At 40.6% G+C, this 13063-nt stretch overlaps 1 protein-coding gene across 9 annotated transcripts in view; it reads left to right on the top strand.

Moving 5' to 3' along the window:
- ryr3 (ryanodine receptor 3) overlaps positions 1–13063 on the top strand; it is a 380840-nt gene that overhangs the window by 101452 nt on the left and 266325 nt on the right. For all 9 annotated transcript variants that reach the window (XM_063051027.1, XM_063051036.1, XM_063051064.1 and 6 more), the window contains 4 exons: positions 938–1033; positions 3036–3154; positions 8411–8544; positions 9383–9624. In XM_063051027.1, the coding sequence (XP_062907097.1) occupies positions 938–1033; positions 3036–3154; positions 8411–8544; positions 9383–9624 (591 nt within the window). The remainder of the gene's footprint in view (positions 1–937; positions 1034–3035; positions 3155–8410; positions 8545–9382; positions 9625–13063) is intronic.

A 13063-nucleotide genomic window follows, 5' to 3' on the forward strand; every position in this document is an offset into this window, starting at 1 on the left:
TCACCCATACCTGCAAATTATTGCAGTGTCTATGCACTCAATGGCAAAAAGCCTCTGTGTCTGAAGGAAAGCTGTTGGTATTGGTGTATGCCCCTTTAAGAACTGGCTGCAATAATTGAACCTGCTAAGCCACATGCTGACGACTGTAGGAATTTGAACACTTTCTTTTTCTCCCATGGAGTTTAGAATTGGGAACAACTTGGCACCCCAGAATAGCTTACTGAGAGCATTCAGGGTATCTAAATGCCTGGAAGAGGATGTTGGAAAATCCTTACAAGAGGTTGTACCCAGTGAGGGACTAAACATGTCGGGTCTAACTTTTCTAGAAGTCAAAAGGGCAAAGACCTGATATGTATGGCCGTAAATATAAACTGGAGAATGGAGATGCAGATATTAAGATATCCGATTGGGGACTTGTGTGAAATGTCTTTATGGAGCAGACAAACAAAATTTAGAACTCACTGCTTGAAATGTACTTCAGGTACAGAAGTCTAAATAGAAAAGGGAACATTGAGCAGAAGTTATGCTAGAAGAGGGCTAGATGAATTAGAATGAAAGAAAATGGGATGTGATCACCAGAATAAGTCAGGAGCAGCGACCTCTTTTTAAAGGGGGCAATGGTATAGGATGGTCAGTGGCAGTTGGGAAGCTACCAGCTGCAGGATGTTGCATCAGAACAAAAGGGACTAGTCCTTAGAAGAATATTGCTACTAAATAATTCTCAGTACAGCTATTACAAAAATTGTTGAAATGAAAGGTACCCATGCTATTATTTAAAATATAATTATAATACAATCATATTTTGCCTTGCAGTGCATGAAGCAAATGGGTGGAATGAATGTTTATCTCCTGTATAATTTATTGTTGTTGTTTAAGAGGAAGTTTCTTTTGAGGATTTGAAGCTTTTGGATCCAATTCTTTATCTTCCTCCCTCCAGCTGCTCTCATACGTGGTAACCGAAGTAACTGTGCCATGTTTTCGAAAAACTTAGACTGGTTGATCAGTAAATTAGACAGACTGGAATCTTCATCAGGTAATGAAGCTTTCTGTTTGGGTGTAAATTCAAAACCTATTGTATTCTGATAAAATGAATGAAAATGTTGGTAACTCTTTTAAAAAAATAGAAAAAAATTGGAATCTCACCAACCTTGTACCTTTATACACAACACCAAAAATATGAATAAATACATTTCATCTTAACCAAGACATACACTCACTTTGGTAGACACGTGCTTAACTTCCAAACACATTTAAGCTACACCCTGAAACGAGTTTTCATCGCTCATGCTATGTGAACAGAGATTAATACATTCTCATTCACATTCAGTCATGAAACAAAAAAGAAAGACAAAAATAAACTTTTACAATATATTGCCTTGTAGTTGAATTACTAATAAAAGACTAACCTAGTAGGCTGATAAGGAAATTTGCACATCCACGACATTCCAGAGTTGATCAATTTCAGCCAAGAAAATCTAAAGCATCCATGTGTAAAACATGTCAAATTACTGATACAGTATTCTAGATTTACGAACAAATATAAATGAATTTACATGGATATTATCAAATATTATTCACCTTTCCTCACCAAACCTGGGAAGGGCACTCGAACGTTGTTTCCGTAGAACATGGCAACTCTTTGCTCTGTTCTACCCGTGCATAATGACATCACCGGTTTCTCTTAAAGGCACAGGTAGCTATTTTGGCATTACCAGAGCATATACATAAGTGCACTTTAACAATAAAAAAAATGATATTCAATGGTCACCTGGTTACATCCAGAACAGTTATTTTAATGATAAATAAACTCTATTATCTTACTCCAGCTTTTTCCGGTAAGGTTGTGAGAAAAAGAGCCTTAACAGATCTTACTCCATCCCTGCTCCCCCCACCCCACTTCACCAGAGCACGTCGGTGGTTCAGGTATTGGCATTGCACTTTCATCCTCTACATCTTTCTCAGTGGAAGTTAGAAGAGGTTGCCAATTATAGTTGAAGGCATTCCCAGAATATTGATCATTTCATGTTCTGACCTTGTGATGCCTAATCACGTGGCCCCTGATTAGGCTTCCATTCCTTACTTCTTTTCTCCCCCAGTTATTTGCCTTGATAGCCCACAATCCTCATTATCCTTATTCACAAAGGTTCCAATTTACTTTTCTCCATTTTCTCTTTCCTATTTATGATTTCTGTCACATTCCTGGTAAAGTTCTGATGTGGAAAGTTTTCTTACACTCCCTAAGAATTCATTCTTTGCACCTAATTATCCCAGAGCTTTCATTCCATAGTCTCCAACTCTCCTCATCATTATTCATCAGTCTCTATCTCCCTTCAGCTTTGCATTTCCTCAGTTTACACCCCATTCTGACATTCCTCTGGTTCTCTAATGTTGTGGAAACTTGATCTGTTTGCCTTGAGCTTCATCATCATATGACACTGACATGGGAGCATGACAAGTGGGCTACAGGTTTGATTGAGTTGAGATTTGAGTCTTCCCAAGGTAATATGAACTTCTGTGCATCTCTATATCTGCACTGCTGGATCTAAACGTTCAAAGTCCCCACTTGGTAAACAGTGTACTCTAAAATGACTAGAGATACTTGTATTCCTAGCCCAATGCATGCCATATAAATGGTGATGAAATCATTCAAATACTGTGTGCATAGGATAAACTACTTGGGGTCCTGCAGATATTGTGTGGTTCCTGCAAGTGTAAAACTTGTTTCTCTGCATGTCAGATAGTCAGTCCTCTGGATCTTCAGGGGATGCAGTTATTTTGGAGATACCATCTGAAGTACAGCATCATCTGAGAAAAACCTGGTCTATTTCAGCTGATGGTTCAGTTGAATATTTGTAAATACATGAAAAAGCATTACAATTTGTTTGAACTTTTTTCCTCAGATAGCAAATCCCAATGAATAGACATTTAGCACTGTTATTTAATAAATAGCTTTCACAATTCAAAAATGGTATTTATTTAATTCAGATATTTGTATCTGATCATCTTGTACATTTTCAACTCAATACTTTGACCAGGTATCCTGGAAGTGCTGCATTGCATCTTGATTGAAAGCCCAGAAGCACTCAATGTAATCAAAGAATGCCACATCAAATCCATCATTTCATTACTGGATAAACATGGACGCAACCACAAGGTGTGTACAAATCAGTTCAATTAACAATGGATAAACGCAATTATTTTCTACTAGTTCGAGTTGATTGAAGATTGTGTCACTATTTCACTCAGAAACCTATATGGAATCTCAGTAGAAAATGGCAAATTACATTATAAATAATTAATTTAAAAAACTGAAGTAATTTGAAAATTAAATTGAAATGCAAGAGTCTGTGATGGAGTTGGCTTCATCTGCCAAGGACATAGAGTTATAGAACAATCAGGCACTCAGCCTAATAAATCCATGCTGAGGCATGGTGCACATCCATCTAGTCCCAATTTCCTGTGTTCAGCCTCTAATCCTCCAAGCCCAGCCTCTGCAAATACCTGTCCAAGTATTTCTTATATTATACTATTATAATACAACTTCCCTGGCAGCTTGTTCCATATACCCACCACCTTCTGTGTGAAAAACATACCCCTCAGATCCCTTTTAAATCTTACCCCATCACCCAGTTTTGATTTCCTCTACCCTGCAGAAAAGACAGCTAATATCTACTTTATCTATGGCCCACATGATTTTATAATCTATGAAACTATGAAAATGGACAAGGGAGAGCCAGTGGATGTAGTGTACCTGGACTTCCAGAAAGCCTTTGATAAAGTCCCACATAGGAGATTAGTGGGCAAAATTAGGGCACATAGTATTGGGGGCAGAGTACTGACAGGGATTGAAAATTGGCTGGCTGACAGGAAACAAAGAGTAGGGATTAATGGGTCCTTCTCGGAATGGCAGGCAGTGATTAGTGGGGTACTGCAAAGCTCGGTGCTGGGACCGCAGCTATTTAATGATTTAGATGAAGGGATTAAAAGTAACATTAGCAAATTTGCAGATGACACAAAGCTGGGTGGCAGTGTGAAATGTGAGGAGGATGTTATGAGAATGCAGGGTAACTTGGACAGGCTGGGTAAGTGGGCGGATGCATGACAGTTGCAGTTTAATGTGGATAAATGTGAGGTTATCCACTTTGGTGGTAAGAACAGGAAGGCAGATTATTATCTAAATGGAGTCACGTTAGGAAAAGGGGAAGCTCAACAAGATCAATCACTGAAAGCAAGCATGCAGGTACAGCAGGCAGCGAAGAAAGCTAATGGCATGCTGGCATTCATAACAAGGGGAATTGTGTATAAGAGCAAGGAGGTCCTTCTGCAGCTGTACAAGGCCCTGGTGAGACCACACCTGGAGTATTGTGTGCAGTTTTGGTCTCCAAATTTGAGGAAGGACATTCTTGCTATTGAAGGAGTGCAGCGTAGGTTCACAAGGTTAATTCCCGGGATGGCGGGACTGTCATATGTTGAAAGATTGGAATGACTGGGCTTGCATACACTGGAATTTAGAAGGATGAGAGGGGATCTGATTAAAACATATAAGATTATTAAGGGATTGGACACAGTGGAGGCAGGAAGCATGTTCCCGCTGATGGGTGAGTCCAGAACCAGAAGCCACAGTTTAAGAATAAGGGGTAGGCCATTTAGAATGGAGTTGAGGAAAAACTTTTTCATCCAGAGAGTGGTGGATATGTGGAATGCTCTGCCCCAGAAGGCAGTGGAGGCCAAGTCGCTGGATGTTTAAAAGAAAGAGATGGATAGAGCTCTTAAAGATAGCGGAATCAAAGGTTTTGGGGATAAGGCAGGAACTGGATACTGATTGTGGATGATCAGCCATGATCACAGTGAATGGCGGTGCTGGCTCAAAGGGCCAAATGGCCTACTCCTGCACCTATTTTCTATTGTCTATTATAATCCTCTGTAAAGTCATCTTTTGTTCTCCTGGTCAACCTCTCCCGGTATCTCGGGCTCCCTAGCCCTGGCAACAACCTCGTTGATCTTTTCTACAATTTCTTTCAATTTAACCATGTCTTTCCTATAACAGGATGGCCAAAGTGCCAATAAAACACCAAGTGTGGCCTCACCAATGACTTATGTGATTGCAACATCGTGTTCCAACTACTATACTCAGTGCCCTGTCTGATGAAGGCCGCATGTTAAATGTCTTTTATACTACCCTGTCTAACCTGTATTGATGCATTCAATGAACTATGTACTTGTACTCTTAAGTCCTTCTGTTCCATTATACTCCCCAGTGCCCTATCATTCATAGTCTATTCTTCAACGGATTGTCTCTCCAAAATGCATCATCACATACTGATCGTTAATGAAATACATTTTCCACTCTTTGGCTCACTTCCCAAAAGCATAAGATCTCTCTGTATTCTGTAATAATCTTCTCTGCAATCACAAGCTGCTGCCAGGAAATGATACCACAGCATTAAAGCCAGGACCAACAGACTCCAGGACAGCTTCTTCCACCAGGCCACCAGACTGATAAATTCACACGGACACAATTGTATTGCTAAGCTATATCGATTGTTCTGTTTTATATCTTACTGTACATACTATTTATTACAAATTATTATAATTTGCACATTGCACACTCAAATGGAGATGTAATGTAAAGATTTTTACTCCTTGTGTATGTGAAGGATGTAAGAAATAAAGTCAATTCAGTTCAATTCAAAAAGACCTGCTAATTTCACACCATCTGAAAATTTTCTGATCAAACCTTGTGGATTTGCAACCAAATTATTTATACAAATAATGAATAACAAGGGTCCCAACACTGACTCCTGTGGCACTCCACTATTCACTGGCCTTGATTCTATGAAAAACCTCCCACCACCACCCTCTATTTCCTGCCTCAGAGCCAATTTAGAATCCACATCACTAGTTCTCCCCAGGTTCCATGAAGCTCAACCACCAGATCAGTCTACCATGAGGGACCTTCTTGAAGTCCTTCTTGAAGTTATTTAGGAACTTCACTAGTAACTAACAATAATGCAAGTATCTTCTCAAGGGCATCTGCAATTTCTCCTCCAGCCTCCCATAAAGTCTGAAGATGCATTCGCTCAGGCCCTGAATATTTACCTACCTTAATGTGCTGTACGGTTTCAAATACTTCCTGCCTGGGAATACGAATGTTCTCCAAAACATTACCGCTTGTTTCCCTTTGAACATCCATGATTTTGCTCTGAGTAAATGTCAAAGAGAACTATTCATTAAAAAGTCCCAACCACCTCATGCAGCGCAAGACATACTGTAGGTAGCCCTGCTGATCTCCAACGAGACCTGCTCTCTCCCTATCCATCCTTTTATTCTTAACATAAATACACAACTTATCAGTATTTTGCTTAAACTTGCCCACCACTATCCTGATGAACGGTCTCACCCCGAAACATTGACTGTTTACTCTTTTCCACAGATGCTGCCCGGACTGCAGAGTTCCCCTAGCATTTTGTGTGTGTTGCTTGGATTTCCAGCATCTGCAGATCTTCTCATTTCTAAACTTAATGTATTCTTTCTTCTTTTCCTCAATATCTCGTGCAAGGTTCACTAAACCTACCAAGTTTACCCTTCACCTAACAGGAACGTGCTGCTCCTGGACACTTGGTATCACATTCTTGAAAGCCTCCCACCGGCTATTTATTCCTTTCTCTTCAAACAGGCTCATCCAATTGACCACAAATTTAGCCCCATTGCAGTTTAGGACCCTAACCTGTAGACCTGATCTATCCTTTTCCATCAATATCTTAAAAATAATGGAATTATGGTCACTAAGGCCAAAGTGCTCCCTAACCGTCACTTCAGTCACCTCATTCTCCAAGAGAAGGTTCAGTATTACACTGTCCCGACTGGTCCCTATATATATTGACACAGGAAACTTCCCTGAACATAAATTCCACTCCATTTGGGTCATTAATACTCTGGGTGGCCCAGTTAATATCGGGGAACTTAAAATATTCCAGTAGTACAACTTCATTCTTAAAACTACGAGCAATTTCTCTACACTCCTGCTCTTTAAGTTTCTGCTATTTATTAGGGGTATCTGTAATATAGCCCCACTTAGTTCTAGGTCTACCCATATGGCCTTACCCTAAGAATGTCATCTCTAAATACTGCTACAGGTCCACCTTCACTAATCCAACTACCTGTAATCCGGTTCCTTCGATAATCCGGCACTGATTACGCTTAATGTGATCCTTCTGTGATTCGGCATTTTCACTAATCCGGCACTCCTCAGGTCCCAGTGGTGCCGGATTAGTGAGGGTCCAGCACCATCGCGGTTTCCAGAGCCAGTCTATACTTTACCTGTTAAATCTTGTGCATTGAAATAAATGCAGTTTAATCAAGTATTCCTTTCCCTGTCTACACTGTGTTTCTGACTATCTTGGTTTTTAAACTATTCCCCGGATTTGTTTCTGCTCAAAATCCTCCCTCAGCCCAGCCAGTGTAAACTTTCCCATGTACACTAGCAAATTCCCTGCAAGGATATTGGTCCCTCTCTGGTTCAAGTGCAACCTGTCCCTCTTGTACAGGTTGCCTCTACCCCAGAAGTGATCACAGTGGTTCCAGAACTTGAATCTCAGCCCGCTACACCAGCTCCTCAGCCACCAATTTTCTGGCCTATCTTTCTATTTCTGACCCTACTAGCACATGACACTAGGATTAATATGAAGATCATTACCCTTGAGATCCTTCTTACCTAATACCCTATACTCACTCTGTAGAACTTGTACCACCAATGTTGTTCACCCCTTGTTATCAGGGAAAGTGAATCTTCCAGGCAGGCAATCGCTTTTCTGTAATTGTATAGAACAATCAACATGTCTGACTCTATAGAGATCCTGGGTTTTGATGTGATAGATGTAGCCACAGCTGTGAGTCTGACCTTGAATCCTAGACTGCACTCATAATGCAATCACTTTGAAACTACTGCATTTTTACTTGTAGCCTAAATTTTGACTATCCTAGCAAAGCATTGCAGTAGAATGAACAGTGTTTGAGGCAGATTCATTAAAGCAGATGATACAACTTGACGAAAATGCTCTGCTAGAACCATTAATTGGAAATATGCATGGCTCAAGGCCTTCTCTGCTTACTAAGGTAATGTAACCCAAATGCATTTCCCTAATGAAATGCAAGTCAAGCCCTTGATATTCAGCGCGGTGGAGTGGAGAGAAGTTAGATACAGAGGATGCTGATGCTGGTTGGTGCCTCACGTTACAAGAGAAACCCAAGGCATATTTGAATCTTAAACCTGAAAACCCACCACCTCACTTCCTGGGGCAAGTTGGAAATTGCTCATCCGGAACAATACGGTGATAGTTATTTGGAATGTGTAACTCTTCTACGTTCTATTCCATACTATTCAGATCATGTCATGCATTGCTCTGCCTAGGTGCTGGACGTGCTGTGCTCTCTTTGTGTGTGCAATGGTGTTGCTATACGAGCTAATCAGAATCTGATATGTGACAATCTGCTCCCTCATCGTGATTTACTTCTGCAAACTCGCATAGTTAACAGGGTAACAAGGTAATGTAGACATTTCTATTTTAAAAAAGGAAATAATGCATATAATTTTGTTTGTACTTTTCCACTTACCAGGAGCATTCAACTTCATAGATGAGTTTGAATAATAACAGACCTAGAATTTTTCACAATGTTGTTTTCACTCCATGGTGTGTACCAATGCAAAATAGACATTTTATGCATATTCAATCTGTTTGCCTTATGGCTTGGATATTTGGCTTTAGTGAGGACTAGTGAATCCTATCATGTTTGTGTCAATTTTTGCAACATCTTTCTGAATCTACCACTGGATTGCTTGTTTTCAATCTATATTTCTCTGCAGTAAGTGTCATATTTCAGTGATTTGAGCTAAGGAAAAAATGAAGAACCTAAATTTTAAATAAATGAAAAAAAGGTACAGTATTTTCCCAGAATTAATTCAGATGACATAACTGAGACAGATATTAACTTAGATCATACTAGTTTTTCTTCTGATTGGAGAATAGTCAGACTGTGAACAGATCTCCTTCCTTTCTGCATTAAAAGGGAAGATCAAGGTGAAATTCCAAGGTTGTACCATTTCCAGAACTCTGTGGAGCTCTTAGTTGCTGAGAGGAATATGTATCCAATCACCAGGCCACCCTATTTCCATTGGACATACTAGGTTAACATTTCCCCATGATAATTCAGAAATAAGTCAGAGATAAACGCTGGCCTTTTTGAAATGTGCCTTAAATAAAATCTTGGACAGAAGATCAAATTTGTAGTTTAAATTTGCATATTCTACATCAGATTGTAAAAATCCTTTAACCAAATGCAGTACTGTTTGTCATTCTAAAGTGCCTGTTTATATGTTTTGCAGCATAAGGCCCAACATATTCTTGGGAACGAGTGAAGGATCAGCACAGTACAAGAAATGGTATTATGAGCTGGTTGTCGATCAGATCAATCACTTTTTAACTCCAGATCCTATTCACCTGCGTGTTGGCTGGGCATCTGCGAAGGGTTACGCTCCCTATCCTGGAGGTGGAGAAGGATGGGGAGGAAATGGAGTGGGAGATGATCTTTATTCTTATGGATTTGACGGACTTCATTTATGGTCAGGTTGGTAGCTGCACAGTGATATCGAGCTAAATAATAATTTAATTATCATAATTTCTATTATTTCATTCTATTTTGCATTTTAGTAAAAATTATTAATTCATAATTCAGTTGTGATCATTGTATTCAGATTTTTTAATAAACATTAATGTCTTTGATACCTTTCTTCTGTACTTTGTGTTTGATAAATTCTTTGTACATAAGTGTAATTTGCAACATGTTTGGAAATTATGCAAAGGAATATTGGTCCCTTATTTACAAAGCCAGAGGGAATCACAAACTTCATCTTGTCCAGGAGGTGGCTGAAATCTAGAAAAGGAATGTCGTAGAATTCTTCCCTTTTCAAAATTGCCCATCACAGGGAATTTTATTATTTTGACTTTGGATGAGTCACATGGGGACCAGAGCTACACATGCAATTGGTTTTCATTTAGAACAAAAAGCAAACATGCAGAGGTGATATGGTAGGATAATCTCCCAGAACACGAAGTATATTGATGTTTTATGAATTTTAAGCACAAACGTAACGGCAGATGATTAAATACAGCGCAAAAGTTATACTAGAGTTAACTTCAGTAGTTTAGTTTGTAGAAAAGTGGTTCAATTGAATTACGTATTTTTGCAAGGGGACCACATCTTAAATGATAAGAGTATCACTAAATATTCAAATATCTGTATTAGACAACCAAAACAAACCCTCTTTAAACAATATACTGAGGCATGAATATTCTGAATATTGACTGACAGAAAAGTATGCCTTTGATCATGTTTGTTGTGCTAAATGGCAAACGAGCTAGTCCAGAACTTTCTGCTGTTGAGTGTTTCCATGTCGGCCAATTAACATGGTTCTGTTGTTCGTACAAATGACTAATGCATCCAAAAATGTTTCATGATAATCTAAACCACAAAGATTTTGCAGATGCTGGAAATCCACAGTAACACACACACAATACTGGAAGAACTCACCAAGTCAGGCTATAGGCAGCATCAGTGGAGGGGAATAAACTGTTGACATTTTGGCTAACATCCCTCACCAAGTCTGGAAATGCCAGAATAAGAAGGAGGAGGGAGTGTACAAGTACAAGCTGGCAGGTGATAGGTAAGACCAGGAGAGTGGGGTGCAAAGTAAGAAGCTTGGAGGTGATAGTTGGAAGAGGTAAAGGGGTGAAGAAGAAATCTAGTAGGAGGTGACATTTGACCATGAAAAAAGAGAAGGAGGTGGGTAATCAGAGGGAGATGATGGGCAGGTGAGGAGAAGGGGTGAAAGGGTAACCAGAATGGGGAATGGGGAGTGGGCAAAGAGAAGCATCAGTAATGGCTGAAAGTTAAGGGAATTGATGTTTATACCATAATTTTGGAGGCTACCCAGACAGATTATGAGGCAGTTAGTCCTGACGAAGGGTCTAGGCCTGAAACGTCGACTGCGCTTCTTCCTATAGATGCTGCCTGGCCTGCTGCGTTCACCAGCAACTTTGATGTATGTTGCCAGATTATGAAGTGTTCGTCCTCGGCTGGTTTTGGTTGGAGGAGCAACACCTCCTTCTTCTTTAGCCCTTTACCTTTTCTGCCTATCACCTCCCAGTTTCTTACTTTATACCCGTCCCCACCCACCATGCTCCTCACTTAGTGTCACCTATCATTTTCCAGCTTATACTGCTTCACCACCCCCCCCCCCCCACCACCTTACTCAGGCTATTGGCCCCCAATGAAGGGTCTTGGCTTGAAACATCGACTGTTTGTTCCCCTTCATACGATGCTGCCTGGCCTGCTGAGTTCCCCCAGCAATTTGTGTGTTTCATGTAATGTTTGTTTCCAAGTCTTATTCCTTAGAATGCTCCTTGCTGTAAGCATTTAGCCTGTGGTCTTTGCAGGTGATATTGTCTGTTTGATTACTGCTGGTAATTCCATATGAAATAGTTCATGAGGAGTGATTGTCACTTGTGTTAATAACTACTATATCTCACACTTTTATATTTACTTGATTACTGCTGTTTCTTCCAAATAATTATTATTGCTCTTCCTAAATCAGAGGGGCATACGCAGAAGAGGTTGTTGACTTGCACACTCTCCTTAGAATTCAGTGGAGTAAGTGCAAGATGAGAAACAAGTTTCAAATGGCCTGAGAGCTCTGCTAAGAAATGTTAATGGTTGCCAGAGAGCATTGGTTTGTTGCTCTCAAAAGACATGTGCAGTGAAACACTATTGGAAGTCTGGCTGACACATGAGCTGTATTATTCTGCTTTGACAACATGAAAACAATTTAGAACAACTGGCTTAAATAAAATTACAGATACTGGAAATCTGAGATAACAGAAAATGCTGGAAACACTCATCAGGCTGCACCTGTGGAAGGGAAAGACATTCAATATTTTATCCTCATGACTTTTCCTCAGAGCAGGTGTTCTTTGGGGGGGGGGAGAGAGAGAGACAGAGACTGACTCTGACTCTGACTCTTTGGCCCAGAGAGTCCATTTTGACAATAAGCACCCATTTAACTGATACTACACTAACTCTGTTTTATTTCTCACACATTCCCATCAGCTTTCCCCTACTCAACTGCCTTTCTGAGACAGCATCACTTGTAGATACTACTGATGGTGGGGAGGGATGTGGGCAGACTCCACTACTCTCTGAAGTCTTTTGCATTCCTGTGCTTCCAAATTGCCCTACCAAACCATGATGCAACCATTCAAGGTACTTCCAACAATACACTTATGGAAGTTTGTTAGAGTGTCCAGTGACAAGCCAAACCCCCTCAACCTCCTGAGAAACAAAGACGCTGGCATGCCATCCAGATTGCACCTATGTGTTAGGCCAAGGACAGGTTATCTGATAAGTTAACACCCATGAATTTAAAGGTGCTGACCCTCCCCATTGTTGGTCCCCAGTGTACACTGGCACACCGTCACCCTCTTAACCCTTGCTGAATTCAACAACCACCTCCTTAGTTGAATGAGAGGTTGTTGTTGAAGCACCACTTAGCCAGGTGTCCTACATGTAGACCCCTTGTCTAGGGGGAGCAGCCTTCGGCCCCGCCAAACTGGGTAATCAAGTTTGTGTGGATGCTGTGCGATGTACCCCACCCTGCCAAATCGCAGACAATACACCATATGCGATTAAATGATTACACTTTATAGATCTTACTGGAACTATGTAATTAATAGAGATAAAATATAAAAGGTGCCAAACTTATCAAAGTTCAACCATTTCGTGCACAACCGTTGGAGCTCAAGTGACGGGGTCCTCTTTCCACCATTCGATCCCCTCCGACCCCCTCGACCCGCCGCCTGGGACCAACTACGGTGGTCAACCAGACGCTCCACATGAGTCTGTCTTCGTCTCCTCTCCTCGACGAAGACCCTGGGCCTCGGGCTCCCGCTTGGTGTCCGTCCTATCACCCAGCTTAAGGCATTGCAACTCCTCACTCAGTCCCCATCCGCCT

Source organism: Mobula hypostoma, chromosome 1 (genome assembly GCF_963921235.1).
Source record: "Mobula hypostoma chromosome 1, sMobHyp1.1, whole genome shotgun sequence".
In the NCBI taxonomy this organism is placed as follows: domain Eukaryota; kingdom Metazoa; phylum Chordata; class Chondrichthyes; order Myliobatiformes; family Myliobatidae; genus Mobula; species Mobula hypostoma.